This window comes from Channa argus, chromosome 1, assembly GCF_033026475.1.
Source record: "Channa argus isolate prfri chromosome 1, Channa argus male v1.0, whole genome shotgun sequence".
Taxonomy (NCBI): domain Eukaryota; kingdom Metazoa; phylum Chordata; class Actinopteri; order Anabantiformes; family Channidae; genus Channa; species Channa argus.
The window spans coordinates 15,585,570-15,600,817 of record NC_090197.1 but is presented as its reverse complement, the minus strand read 5'-3'; the positions used below and the strand labels follow the sequence as shown (position 1 = coordinate 15,600,817).

At 36.4% G+C, this 15,248-nt stretch overlaps 2 protein-coding genes across 2 annotated transcripts; both read right to left on the bottom strand.

Annotated features, from left to right (window-relative positions):
- Positions 1-1,403: 1,403 nt before the first annotated feature.
- On the bottom strand, positions 1,404-9,167 carry mapk15 (mitogen-activated protein kinase 15). The gene is made up of 14 exons (XM_067500980.1): positions 8,728-9,167; positions 6,790-6,888; positions 6,406-6,435; positions 5,279-5,369; positions 4,803-4,933; positions 4,450-4,613; positions 4,114-4,253; positions 3,958-4,015; positions 3,390-3,527; positions 3,043-3,148; positions 2,572-2,872; positions 2,095-2,225; positions 1,836-1,988; positions 1,404-1,674 (listed from the first exon to the last, which is right to left on the bottom strand). Exons 1-14 carry the CDS (start codon positions 8,857-8,859, stop codon positions 1,480-1,482), a joined length of 1,869 nt encoding a protein of 622 aa, XP_067357081.1. The 5' UTR covers positions 8,860-9,167; the 3' UTR covers positions 1,404-1,479.
- Positions 9,168-10,520: 1,353 nt separating this feature from the next.
- vps28 (VPS28 subunit of ESCRT-I) lies at positions 10,521-15,141 on the bottom strand. The gene is made up of 10 exons (XM_067500966.1): positions 15,085-15,141; positions 14,297-14,354; positions 14,170-14,198; positions 13,870-13,907; positions 13,669-13,758; positions 13,471-13,576; positions 13,251-13,352; positions 12,800-12,853; positions 12,626-12,717; positions 10,521-11,640 (listed from the first exon to the last, which is right to left on the bottom strand). The coding sequence occupies exons 2-10, from the start codon at positions 14,334-14,336 to the stop codon at positions 11,523-11,525; spliced, it is 669 nt and encodes a 222-aa protein (XP_067357067.1). The 5' UTR covers positions 14,337-14,354; positions 15,085-15,141; the 3' UTR covers positions 10,521-11,522.
- Positions 15,142-15,248: the final 107 nt, after the last annotated feature.

The following is a 15,248-nucleotide window of genomic DNA, read 5'->3' as shown; positions in this document are numbered from 1 at the left end:
CATGAGTGGGGGAAAAGTGCAAATAAAGGTTTATTGCTGCCTTTTTGAAATACTGCACTAGAAGTATCTAGATCTGGAGAGTTCTACGTGATGCGTGACATTTACGTGTCATGTGGTTTGTTATTAGTGGTGTGCAGCTTGTTTACCTAATTGCTCGTTTCACTACACTTGTGAACCATCTTACTTGAGTAGATCTTCTACTCTAAGTCAGAGTGAAAGGTAGTTTTTAATTACATTCATCTAACAATGCACATTGGCCTTTAAAATGCATTGTCTACTTGTCATAAATATACAATACATATTAACGTGGCAAAACGTTTTCATCTTTCCTATCCTATGGTTGAGGGTAGGAACATAAAATCGTTATGGGTAGGAAACCCGAACACTGATGTTATGACGGCTGTTATGATCACTTTCAAACTGATGCACTAATATAAACACAGTCTTAATATGTGATATATTGTATAATACTGTAGATGAACATGGATAATTATTCTCCAGGTGTATCAGGGGTATACAACACAGCTGTCAAGAAAAGTTGAAGCAGTGTGTAAAATGCAACTTTGAACAGAACGCCATAATGGCCAAATATTTAACATTGAAATGGAGAAATGTTTTTTTTTTTTTTTTACAAAATATATACCCATTTCCAATATCCTTACTATTTTCCTAATATTATCACCACCAGGCAGTGTCTGTGGTCAGTTTGTGCCTCTATCTATGGCTCTGTTATCAGAGGTTGTTCAGCATATAAAAATATCGCAAAGTTCTGCTGTTTAAGTTATTGTTTGAGACTATTGGGCTTAGATTTGGCTAATAATAAATGTCGCCTAAGTACAAGGTCAGTCCCAACAGATTTTAAACATGCTGTTGGTCCAGTCTCATCCTATAAAGCCAAATCTAGTCTCCCCAGTGTATTTATAAATCCAGTGTCTAAATTGCTTCCTATGTCAAAAGTGCTAGAGAGACTTCTATTGAACTGCAGTCATTCTTAAAAGAATTGCATTGCAAAAAAAAAATAAGTCTAGTTTTAGGTGGGTTCTGTTGGTGCTTTTAGTGCAATAGTCCGAATGAAAAAAAATGAAAACCAGCTCAACAGCTTCAACACCCCCAAAAAGCCTGAGGGTCCAGGCTGTCACCTCCTGTGTCCAACTACAGGCAACATGAGGAACATATGAAACTAACACACATACTGTACATACTCACATGAATTGCTGTTACAGTTTGACAAATGTAATATGAAGTCATACTAAACTTTACAAATATGTATTCACTGTCACAGGCAGCAAATGGAAATCCATGTCTCCATGGGTACACTCTACAGAACTAAGTGTTTGACCTAACAGTCTTACAGTAGCAGTTTCTTTTTACAAGATCTCTTTCAGTCAGCCACGTGTCTAAAATGTTATACAAAGGCAAACTTTATTATGTGTTTAAACACAGTCTTCAGCCCCTATGTAAGCACTGACATAAGAGCAGCTAGTGTTTGTAAGGGCGACTTCGAAGCAGATTGTCCAGTTCAGTCTTGTTGATTGTACCATAGGCCTGGGAATAGCTGCCTAGTTTAGCCCGAGGGTCACCGGCAGCTGCAACATTACAGTTACTCTGAAAGACTTTTTTGCTGAACCGGGGAGGGGGCCGAGCTTCACGAATAAGAGAACTGGAGCGTTGGTTCTGCATAGGAATAAGAAAAAAATATGTGTACAAAGCTTTGTAAAACAGACCTAAGAAAGTATCCAGATGTTTTCATGCATTCCCTTTTTAAATCCTTATTTCATGCATGTGAGGAATGAAACTTCATCCTGGCACTGATTCCTGAGGTGCTGTGAACTGACCAGCCGAGCAGATGTGACGTGAAGCCCAGGGGACAGGGATGGCTCGTCTTTACGTACTAATGGGTTGTTCTGGGTTTGGCTAAGGGTCGAAGAGAAGGAACGGTTGTGGACCACAGGTGCTGAATGTCCACGCTGAAGAATCTGATCCATTGACTAGTGAGATGAGGGAGTAAAGATAGAAAAATATAAAAGACAAAGAACACATTACAGTAAGAGAAAATTAAACTGAACAGTTTGTGGACTGAGGTCCTGTGCTTACTGTGTTAGGACTGATGCCCTCTGTTGGTGATGTAGTTTGAGTTCCATTACTTGTCTGTCCTACTAGTTTCCTGACGGCTGCAGTACAGTGGTTCAAATAAAGAGGAGCAGTTGGACTCCGAGCAAAACCATCTGAATTAAGAAAAAAAAAGTATATATATATGTGTTTGTGTGTGTATACATATGGTGTACATATACACAGAATTGGTGACAGATTATTCTACATTGAGCAGGTTTATGCTTTTTCCAATGAATGCATACAACTTGCACTGTTTTTATACTAATGCCTTTGCAATACCTGAGTTTTTTTACTAATACTAAGAACAACACTTTTTTAAACCACATCTTTTAAAGGATAAAAGTGATTACAAATGTGACAAGTTTAGTTTTTGATACTCAAACATATTTTGGTCAAAATAAGTACTAAGACTTAAAACCCAACTCTGTATGGAACAGGTGCAGATATATTCTTACATACTTGGGGCATGTGTGATGGGGTTATATGTGAGTTTGCCCAAGCCAGGGGTAGTTAACGGACTTGTCTTCTCTACAGCAGGTGGGGTGGATACAGTTTTGATGATGCCTATATGTGAAGGAACATTGTTTGGGTCATCAGTTGTTTCCTTTTGTGGTTTTCTCTTATGATCCTCATCACCACTGCCATTTGTTGCTACTAGGCTCTTCTTTTCTTTTTTCTCCACACTGGGCTTCTCCCCACTACTGACACATTCTCCATCCAGTTTTAGCATCCCTTGGTTAGTTCTCCTCTCTAGTATCATCTGGAGGCAGAGAAGAAGACCATATACTACATTTATTAGTCCGATCAGATAAACTTTTACAAAAGTATTAATAATAAATAAAGCTTTGACAATATTTCTGTGATAAAAGTTCTACTGTGTGCAAATTCCACTCAGTGTCAACTCCTGGATGCTTATTTCTCATTGTGTACCTCATAAAGTTTGTTGCGATATTGAACCACTGATAATTGTACATCATCGTCCACTGGTAGCACTACATCATTGTTAAGAACTGGCTCCTTCGCTGGATTATGGAACCTGCAGTAATAGAAATGATACTTTTTTGATAAATTACAGCACTTTATAGATATAACAATTATATTGATACAAACACACTGATTTCTCTGTTCTTGAGCACAGGCAGCATACTTTAGCACAAAGAAGAAATAGCAGAGTTTAACTGTTTAAAATACATCTCTACAATCTTTAAAATACTTTTGAGGAAAACACGATCACAGCTCTAATCCATAACTAAATCGGAGTGCTTTCTTTTTGATACCTGGCTACATATGGGTGTTGGAGGGCTTGGTCAGCAGTCAGACGCTTGTCTGGGTTGAAAACCAGCAAACCCTTCAGCAGGTCCAGAGCATCAGGAGGCACAGACGGCTGGAGAAGATCCTCGAAAGGCACCTGTGGCCTTCAGAAGGAAGGAACAGCAAAGTAGTAAAGAAAAAGCAGAAGAACAGTTTTCGTTACAGGAAGGAGGTTCTTTAGAAAACATCTGACTAAATTAAAGTTTTTAAGGTAGATGAATGCAGTTTAAATATGCAGTTTTACAAATGTTGTTATGTACAATAATCAGAAATATAGCAAAGCCTGCAAGTAAGTTCAGGCAGACTCAAATCTCTGCTGACTCAAATCTCAACATTTTCTTAAGCAATACATCCCTTTGCAGAAAGCTGTCTATTAAAGCGGTCATTGCCTAATTTATGACTTTGTCACTGCTGTAATATTCTCTAAACTCCCTTCATATCTATACAACTATACTTGGTATTCCTATATAAATGTACTAATGCATGTGAGCTGACATACAACATGTGGATTGTTATAAAAAAAGATTTTCTTACTTCAGTAACATCCTCTGAATGACTGAGGATCCATATTCCGACTTGATTGCCAGAATATCTGAAAATTAAACTGCATTTAATTCATAATAATAAATGCAGTTCTTTACTAAAAGTATACAAGTAAAGGGTCTAAATAAAATACAAATTTCTAGTCACCTCCTGGGCTGGGGTGTGGTATGGCACTCATGATCTTCTCTATTTGGTTGAGAGTGGATGTCCCAGGGAAGAGGGCTTTCCCAAGCAGCATCTCTCCCAGGATACAGCCAAGGCTCCACATGTCTACACCTTTAGTATACCTTTAAACAAGTTGAAATCCCTTCATTGTTTGGTATGCCTAAAACAGCTATGTGATTTTCTTAAAAGAAATTCTGTTCCAACAATTAATAGTTTTCCAAAAAACATCTTCACTGTTAAATGAGCAGTTTTGGAGAACAAGCACCAGCAGAAGACACATTTTAGATACTGACAGCATATGCTCATCAAAGCTGATACCTTGTGGATCCCAGCAGGATCTCAGGAGCTCGGTACCACCGTGTTGCCACGTACTCCGTCAGTGCAGGATTCCCACTGTCCTCTTGGATCTGGTTGAGTGATCTGGCCAAGCCAAAATCACACAGCTTGACTACACAGTCAGTATCCAACAGCACGTTGGATGGCTGTGGGAAACAGACAAGAGAAACATTCATTTTCACGTACCTTCCCTAAGATCAAATTGAACAGATATTACCATTTGTGGTTTACAACTTGACCAAGGCATGAAAACAGAAATTACACATGAAGTAAAAACACGAGGTTTAGTAAAGAAGAAGGTAATAAATCCCCCCCCCTCAAAATCACTGGCATACCTTTTGGTCCCTGTGGATAACACTTCCTGAATGCAGGTATTTGATTGCTTTGAAGAGCTGATACATCACATAACGTTTATGGATGTCCTTCAATAAAGTGCCTTTTTTAATTACTGCATGCAGGTCAGTATCTGGAACAAAGCAGATAGTAATAAGCTGTTGCAATAGTATCAACAAAACACCATCCAGAAATTTAAATGCCAAAGAGAAACAGGTGTGTGATGCTGTTGCAAAGTCATGATTTAGACTGCAGAGAAAGGGGTGGCCAATCTGTGGAGTCAGCAGTAATACAGCGCAGGCAGCCAAGGGAGGCAGAATCCCTTCCACACACAGTTACACTCGGCCCTTTTCCACTGCCAAGTTAAACTGCTAAGAACTACTGCAGTCTTGCCCATTTTGATGTGGTGTAAGATTGGATATTTGTTTGTGTAACATTGCTGAGCAAATTAAGCTCAACAAGAGTATTTAAGACTTACCCATGTATTCAAAGATGAGGTAAATGTCTTTATCATTTTGTGCTCGGATGACATTTAAAAGTTTGACGATATTGGGATGATCTCCAAACTCCTGCACAATTAATAAAGATTTTCAGAAACACATATACACATACAAAGTACACTGTGGCTTGTGTTTGAACTTTGATCGGGTGGGAGATATTGTGTCAAAAATGTGTAAACAACAGGGCAACAAAAGTTTCAGCAGAGGTTACATAATGGTCAAGGTACACACAGTATGTAGGTCAGCACATAAAGACTGAAACAAAAGGATAGAGAGCTTTTTGAGAAAACATGCTTTCTACTAGTCAGTCTGTCTTTGAAATTGGGTTTTAAACTTATGAGTACTTCTTCCATCCTTTTTCCACACCTGTGGATCATTCTGTGTACATATTTTGGAATATTGGGAAAAATTATAAATTTTTGTCACTGTGCACATTTAAGATGAACTCACAAGTATGGACAATCCCATTGTTGCCTTGCTTTTACACTATAGACTGAGTAGCTGCAAAATCAATGAAGACCTCTTTTTAGAAAAACCGTGATACAACTGCTTTTCCAGGGCTATGGAATTGTACCTTTGCACTGCGTAAAAAGTGAGGAAGATATTTCAAACATTTCAGTAATTAATTAAGAATGAAAATCTGACAATAATCTACTGTTAATGCTGGAGTATTCAAAGTAATGATATCCTAATTATTATTTTTCAGTACGTTATTTGGTGCCCAACTACTACTTGCATACTTTCAGCTAGAAACACCATTCAAACTTCAAAGCGTTCAGCTTTTAAAGGACACCATTGCTTGTATAGGGCTTTTTAATATCTTTTATACTTTTTAAGATTTTTATAAAAATCTTTTAAATATCCATGATGTTACTGATGTCAATAATGACACCACGAATGATATCAAGTTGCCTTTGACATTTTCGCCTTTTAAGTTTTAAGTCTAACTGGCTTTGAAGTTTGCCTAATCATCATAAAAGGAAGCAACATTTTGTTTCCTATTTCGGCAAAACAGTTTAGCAAAGAAGCATTGACAGTGCATTTCCTTTTTGGAAATGCTTTTTCTAGTTGTTTTTTTAATCGCAAATATAATTTCTGTTGTTACCTGGAGGAACATGATTTCTCTGAATGTCCGCTGCAAAAGGGAAAGAAAATTACAGTCAGGATAAAACTTCACAAGTAACATGCAGCCATTAACTAGGCAAAGACAAGCCTCCTAGTTCCATGTACTGTAAATAATTAGCCAAACTCATTGAGGAAATTCATACGAGCTGGCTAGATCTATGAAAGTAAGGGCCTTTCAAGGGGTCCATAGGTAATTTGACGGGCTGCAATACTCTTATCAGACTAAGAAAAAAATACTAAGATTATCCCTTTTCGGTTAAATTGTTTATAACAGAAAGGCAACACAAAATTTGGGAACCATGCGATTGGATTATAGTTTTCATCACTCCCTTTATTTTGATTAGTGCAGTTCAGAAATACATACCTGGGCATCTGTCCTGTTTCGGAAGGCATCAAAGATCTTCTTCACAGCAACAATCTCACCTGTCAGTCTGTCAACTGCCTTCCACACAATGCCATAAGCCTGAGCCAGACACAAAAACAACAGATTAAACTATGTCATCCCCATTCTGTACTTTAACTTCAGAAATTTGGAAATACTGAAGTCATAGGTTTGAGCAGCTCCTTGATAGTGAACCGACCTAAACATACGGCTTATGTTCACCATATTCATTAATTCCATTAAAGAATAAACAACTCTTTTATAGTTGATTAAAACAAATTGTGTTTCCTTATATTGTTAACGAAAAGCTGAGACTATTCTCTCCTCTTACAGGTAGGTCTAAATATGTTAAATCAAAGGACAGTAAGCATAGAAAAACGGATCCCTGCCTGTTGACTTTAATGTAGTATGAATGCTGGAGCCAATATTGGCATTACTTCTGGATATTTACAGATAGAAACCCAGATGGACATTATTGCTTGTACACTGCTTTTTAATATCTTTTATACTTTTAAAGATTTTTATACGTTTATACCTTTAAAAATGATGTCATGATGACACCAGTGACATCACATACTTTCCTTTGAGGTTATTGCCTTTGAAGTTTTTAAGGCTACTGGCTTTGAAGTTTGCCTAACCATTAAAAAGGAAGCGACGGTTCGTTTCAGCTACACTGTTGTTCATACACTAGAATAATTTTGTTTTCAGACACATTCCTCTCCTTTTCACACAGATTGTGGTTTATTTTTTACTTTAATATGTTTGGAAGGGATTTATCAATAAAGCTTTGGAAAAAAACATACACTTTATCAAGAATTAATAACATTGTATCAATAATTACATGAGAAGAGGTAAAAAGATTTTATTCCAACTTTAATTCCAACAGGGTATTTCAACAAAAGCCAAACTTTCAGCTACTTCAGCAATGCTTTTTGTAGTTTATAAACTACAACTTTTGATCACTATATTTTAAAAAGGAAAACGTGAGACAATTACTTTTTTATCCTCAGTGCAGCCCTAATTGAGGTGAAGGGAGGAGGATGCTGGTGTAGGCGGGTGAAGTCAAGCATAACAGAGGCAGCAATGAGGCAAGGCATCAGAGTACACTGTTATTGTAGTGACACAAGAAGCTGTGGATCAGATTCACACGGCACAGGTGGTACGCCTCGGTCAAAGCCAGGCTCAGGGTTTTAAACTAAATACAGCTTATTCAGAACAATCTAATGCATTTTTCACTGTTATAAAACCATTTTAGGACTCTCTGTATTTAATTAGTACAGTGCTGCTCAGTATTGCTTGGCCGCCTGAAGCATCACTTCACACTATGCTACTAAACCGCAACGACAGCCAACTTGGAACAGGTTGAACAGCTGTGTAACATGAGTCTTAGCTATCTTCAGATATTTCTGCGTAGCTAATATGACGTGTATGTGTGGCAATAACCACCTGGCCATTTAAACCACAGCAGCAATTTGTGAGTCTCTGTGGGCACTGTGGAAATAAACTGGTCTGTTTTTAGTCCTGTGGCAACCTAAGAGATAAACAAAGGGGGTTGGACTCTAAAGGGAACAAGTGTCCTCACACATCAGGTGATGGTTTTCCTGCCAAAATAAATAAACCCCTTGCTTACAACAATAGTATTCACTGAGGACCTTGAGTATGGAGGATTTCTCTTGGGTCTAAAGTACAAAGTGGCAAAGTTATGCTAAATTAATATTAACCACATTAATAAAGGGAGAAATATGTGCATCTATTTAATCAAAGGTTTACCAGCAGCTTTTAACAAAGTGAGACTATTGGCAAGTTAAACATATTTAAATGCATTGGGTTTATACCAACAGTGCAATTAGAGGCTCTGTTATCATTGTTAGAAACTGTGACAAGTGTTTGACACATTAAGAATCCAAGAAGCTCACTCACCCCTTTTCCGAGTCTCTTCCTTATCTCATACTTCAGACAGATGTGTTCCTCCACCTCAAAAACGTTAGCTGATGCACACTTTGTGTTCATTTTTAAGTTTGTACCTCTGCTCTTGTACAAAATCCTCACCATACACCAATCTTAATCCAGAGCTCCTGCATCTACTTCAACTTTAAGTCCCACAACAGAATAAAAGTTTTAGTTATTTCTTGAAAATCCACATGCGACCTTGTCCTCCAGACGCCGTCTTCAGTCAGTGTCGGTCGAGAAGCGGCTTAGTTTTCATCTCCATTTAGGGAATATAATTCAGTCTCCATTTGAGACGTGTAACACAGAGTCCTCTGTTGTTTCTCAAGGTGGTAGTCTGATAATCTCACCGCGATTTCGGGTACTCCCACCCTGGTGTTGCTATTGCAAACAGACGAGCCGGACTTTTGTCGTTTTATTGTCGTCTTAGCAACGAATACGGGGCTTCCGGCTTCTTAAAGGAGCCGCAGCACAAATACAAACATTAACTCATTCATATGGCTGCTGAACACGTACATATGGTGTTGTCATAGAGATTACAAATTAATCCATGTAGAGTGATGATGATTGTCTTTCTCTTGTTTTATTCAGCAGCAACCAGTAGCAAGTCCTCAAAAACAATTAAATGACACTTACCCTTTTATTTGAATTGTGAAACTGTAATGTAAGATGTTTGTTTTCTTTCTTACTGGAAAAGATGAAATTTCATTCATTTAACAAAACGCCTCTAAAAACAATTGACAACCTGCATACAGTCAAATACAGGGCTACCAGTAACCTTACTAAGATTTCCAGGTAAGTAGGCAAATGCCCTAAGGACCTGTGCTCTCTAATGGTTCCACAGGCCCCAAATGTCCCTGAATCACTGCAGGTTGATTGGTTTGGCATTTATTGAACTATATATTTATAGGGAAACCGAAATGCTAAAATTCAATTTGAGCCAAGATAAGCCGCCATCACTCTATGACTTTGTAGCAATGTTGTATAGAGTCAAAACATTTTCATTACACTCATATTGTGCACATAATTACAGCATGCATAGTCTTCTTTAATTCAATTATAGTTGTAACTGATGCGTGATATTTTTTTTAGTACCAACTTACAAATTTCACCATGGAACCTTTTCATGTGTCAAGTATAAAAAACAACACTGAATACATGGTCATTCTTGTATAATGTAGTTATTCTCATCAGTTATTCCCTTAATGTTTTTTGTCATTTATTCTTAATGTAACACTGTTAACACTAATGTATTTACCAGTTATGATAAAAATGATTAAAGGACATTTACCATATATTCCCCAAACTCGGGTAAAAATTAGGTGTTGTTTTGATGTTGTATTGATACTGATTTCGAACATTTTCAAACAAATAAACAGTATTCCAGCATTGGGGCACTGTTTGCTCTCTGTGCATATTAAAAATGAAGCTGGTTTGTTGTATTCACTGCACTTAATGAGAATGTGTAGTCAACAAGGCAATTGTGCATCCAGATGTTTTTCTGCTGCATTAGTAAGGAAATTATTACATTTAAAATATTAGGTATGCAGTAAATACTGATTACGACAATAGTCTTCTTGTAGATTACAATATCTTGTAAATGTTAATCCTATGAAAGATTATCCCAAGTACACAGCAGCATATCAATCTGTTGTTAAATTCTTGTCATTATATTTCTACACTTAAGTATGTCTTTGGACAATTCCAGAAAAGGCCAAATAAATCATTTAACCATATTCACAAGCACAAACAAATTACATTGGAGGTAGATTTTTCACGTTTATTCCTAAAAAGTGTTACATGCTTAAAAATCAAAACAATTATTTACAATATTTTTTTTTTTTGTCCTTTCGGCTTATCCCGTGAGTTCAGGGTCACGACAGCCGATCATTGTCAGCAATAAATATGTTTCCCTAATGGTGTTTGTGGGTTAAAGCATATTTAGTAAGCAAAATGAGGAGGGCTTTTCCCCACTTAATATGGCTAGACCATTGCTTCAACAGAAAATGTGCATTAGGCATGTTAGCAGAAAAGAAATTGTAAATAGTAAAAAAATAATAATAATTTCCCTCCACCAAATTACTGTTGAATTTAATATATCTAATATTCTTCCAAACAGTTAAGTCAATTGAATTTTATTGGTTAACTTAACTCTGCTGACAAATACAATTTAATTCTACGGTAAAAATTGGTGGAATAGAAAATATTATTAGCGTACAGAAAATGCAAATTTGTTCCCTGGTGCCAGGCATTGGTGACATTTACAGTACCCAAATTAAAAAAAAAAAAGCAATTCTCCAATATTACAAATGTTTTGATTGCTGCAACCTTTTTTGATGTGCAGACTTTACTCAATGTAACTGTATCATAGTCGATATTACAGTACAAAGTTAGCAGTAAACTGTTTTACCAATGGTAGAGTAAACAGCCAATGCTGTGGGATTTATAAAAAGTTTGGGTACAACAGAGGCCAAAACCACATCTTACAGAACAGGAAGAGCCTAGCAGCCATGCCTGCAGGCAGCATCATGTAGAAAAAAACAGTAGAGTATACTATAGAACGTGGTGAAGTTTAAATTATACACAACAAAGGGAACACATGTAGAGAGACATTGAAAAGAGAAGAGAGATGAAACAGACAATCAGTCCTGCAGTCCTGATATAAATACACTCCCTACCAATAACCATTAAGAGAAAGTAGAGTGTTTGTCATTTAACAGGTTTTGAGTCAGACTTCCAGACAGATCAAACAACGATAGACAGATGATTTAGGAGTGGAGAAAGCGGTTGAAGGCATTGTAGGCTGACTCCAGGTCAAACAACATCTGGCGCACTTGACTATCATCCAACTCGTCTGAGGCCGACATGCTGCTAAGTGTGGTCAACCTTATGTGAAAAGATCAAAAAGATTAAAACTGGGACAAAATGCATACCAAGTTTGTGTACTGTTGCAAATAGAGGGTCTGAGTTGTGGTTTACCAAGCAGATTTATCATGAAGTGGTTTACATGCAGCTCTGTTTGGTATCAGTGGAGTTTTAGTATTCGGAGAATTAGTCCATCTTACACTGTATAACGCTCTCCTGTTGAGTCATTTTCAGATGTGTAACACTTTGGCTGTCATTTGTAGAAGTGTTGAAATGGACTGCATTATCCTGATTGGTTAATGGCTTGCCGACTAATCCATTTATTACCATAAGCCATAAGCCAAGAAGAAACTAAAAACACACTTTCTTATTATTTAGTTATGACAACAAAACTACTAATTATGACCTCACTATTAAACACATAGTTAAACAAAATAATCCTAGAAATTTTTAATCAAACCGGATGTTATTGATTTTGAGTGCTTCGAGCTGTTGTACCTATTTACCTAATCAAGTTGCTATATGTTTGCTAGTAACCTACAGTTGCATTATCTCAGTGTTGTGTTTACTTCGCTATAATTTTGTTTTTGTCAAAGGAAAGGATGCTTAACTAGATCACAAACTAGAATACAAGATGTTTTACTGTTGTGTGACCCACTCCTGAAATAATAAAAACATATCCTCTATAAAATATAATAGATTAAAACCCAATAATATAAACGTTTCTATAAATAACACAGAATTATACTAGAAACCATAAGGTAACAGATTAGTAAGATATAGATTTTAGAACTGACTACTACTACAGACTTCATGATTAACAGCCTGCTGCAAAGTATCACACTGTACGTGTTCATGTAAATGTGTGAAAGTGGTATTAGTTTAGCTAAGGGATGCCTCATTGAACAACTATTCCCATTTAGGCACATATTTGTGTGTTACTCTGACTAAATGTCAATATGGTTTAACATAAACATCGCAAACTGGGGTTTTTAGTGTAACTCACCAGAGGTTGACTTTTTCCTTAGCCTCAAAGTCTGGAGGCATGTTGCTCATTCTGTTCATGGTTTCCATTAGCTCTCTCAAATCTGGTTGGATCTGGAACACGTGAAATCAATGGTCAGGTGTCCATGTTAACAACCAGTATGTGTCCAACAACATTCTGCACTTTTCTATTTACCTCATCCATAGCCCTAATCTCCAGTCTCAGCTTGTCCATCACAGTGATAAAAAGCTGAGAAAGAATGAAAGAAATCAATCAAGCACGATGAAATAACATAGGGAAAATTATCAATATACTTCAGTCAACAGTCAACAACAACAAATGTTTTTTTTTGACAAGGCAACTACAGAAAAAAAAATATATTTTGCAAAAATGCTCTTGTGTCTGCTGGTTTTATAAGTTTGTCAGATTTTGTGGTTAAATAAAAGTTGTCAGTTGACACAGCTGGCAAAACTCATCTATTTTCAATAACTGACAAGACGATGAGCTAAATTAATTGAAACCACAGCAGCTACTTAGTGCTTGAATGAAACTAACCAAGTAATTTAATCAAGTGTATAAGAGCATAGTTTTTTATTCTGGAACACATCTAAAATTTGCCTGCTCTAAGAGGGGAGAGAAGACATACAGAAACAATATCTGCAATGCAGCGGTTCAAGTTGCCCTTGTCATCTTTGATGGTGATTGGCCGATCCTCCTTAATTCTTTCCATGGCTAGTGGGCAGTCAAGCTATTAGACAAAATGACAACAGCAGGATCTCTTATCAGATAGCAAGAGAAAAATGGATCTTTCTGATAAAACTGATTAAACAGCCCTAAAACAAGCTGCACCCCATTTCAGAACTCACTCTGTACTTCCTACAGAAATCATCGATGGAGCCCACATCAGACCCCTGCACCTGTTTGAAAGCAGCCTTATACTGAACCAAGAGTCTGGAACAGGAAGCCGTGTACCTGAAACCAACAAATCCTGCACATTAATAAAAACATATTATCTAAGTCACAGTTTATTTTTGTTATTCTTTTAAACACAAACCATAACTCACTCATTAGGTGTGACACAGTCTTTGATATAAGCTTTTTCCAGCGCTTGCAGAGTCTTGACTACAGCGAATAATTCTGCCATGTTATCATACCTTTCAGAAACATAACAAATAAGGCAGTGCTAAAAAACTAGAAACATTGTAAAGTCATTGAGCACAATGTGTTTATATTACACCTACAGTTGGTAACATTACAATGCTTACTTTTCGCGTTCCCTTGCATTTTTGTACAATTTCACTTCCTGAATAAAAAATAAATAAACATAATTGTAATAGCTATAATTTCAGAAAAAAAATACAATGTATTAAATAAAAACAGTACCAGCTTTTGTTCAACTTTAATAGTTATTTAAATAATCAAAATGTTTTTACAGACAGTTTGAAATTGAGAAAGTAAAATGATGAGGACAAAATGATGACAGAATCATTTCACTAATGTTGCATTATATTCAAAATCATGTAGTTTATGCAGTATTTATTACATCATTCTATAGATTTGTTTACCTCATATAATTCAGGTTTATTGGCAGGAGCTGTGGGGAAAAATAATTTTGTTTTGAAAGACATTTTCTGTGAAACAAGAAGCCAACATGAATACCTAAACTGTAGAAATTAGATTTGAGTGTCTTACCTCCTCCCACACTTCCTGTAACTGGTATCCCATGGAACATGATGCTGATGTACCAGATCTTTAAATGAAAATATTATTTTAAGATTTGCTGAATAACTGCCTGGACATTTGTGACAAAAAATCTAACTACAAAGTATGAAAACACTTATTCATTAGGCACAACCAATTTTGTTTTATCAAGTCTTTTATTAAATTATTATTTCTATTCAAGTTATATAACAACGTGGGATGAATTATATCATTCTATACTGTCATGTGATAAGATGTATTTGGAGGAACAGTGAAACTATGCACTAGTAAGGTTTAAGTTACGTGCTATGATCTTAAGAAGATTATCAGATAACAAATTCTGTTCTTTGCTATGTTTATTTCCAGCTTTAGGGGTGACACACTGTTCTACTAAATACCACAGAAATATCTATAAAAACTTTGCTGTTCAGAAATGAACGTTTACTGACAATTTTGAGACAATATTTGCAAAATTGAACACCGCTGTCCCGTTGAGTATAAAACATGTTATTTTTATTACCAATAATATTTAAAGATACACCAAAAACTGCTACATCTTTTCTGGCGTAGTATACGAGCTAGCCCAAAGTTAGCATTCGAGGCTAGCTCGTTAGCACTTCCTTTATGATTTACTACAACTGGTTCACACAGGTAGTTTTTGTAAATACTAAACTTTGTATTAGTGACCCTTGCTTTGACACAAGTTAAGAACTCCGCTTATAATGTTGCCATTTCGATATACGTTTAATCAACGAAATTAAAAGAAACTTGCTACTCACCCTTCCGATTAAATGCTATGACGTAAATATAAACACACCTTTTTGCAAGGCCCAAACAGACGTCAAAATATTAGGTGTCCATCGCGCCGAAATACAAATTAAAAAAACCCAATAAAATAACACTGTTGTTTTCCAAGAAACATGATCATGTTTGCGTTATTAAT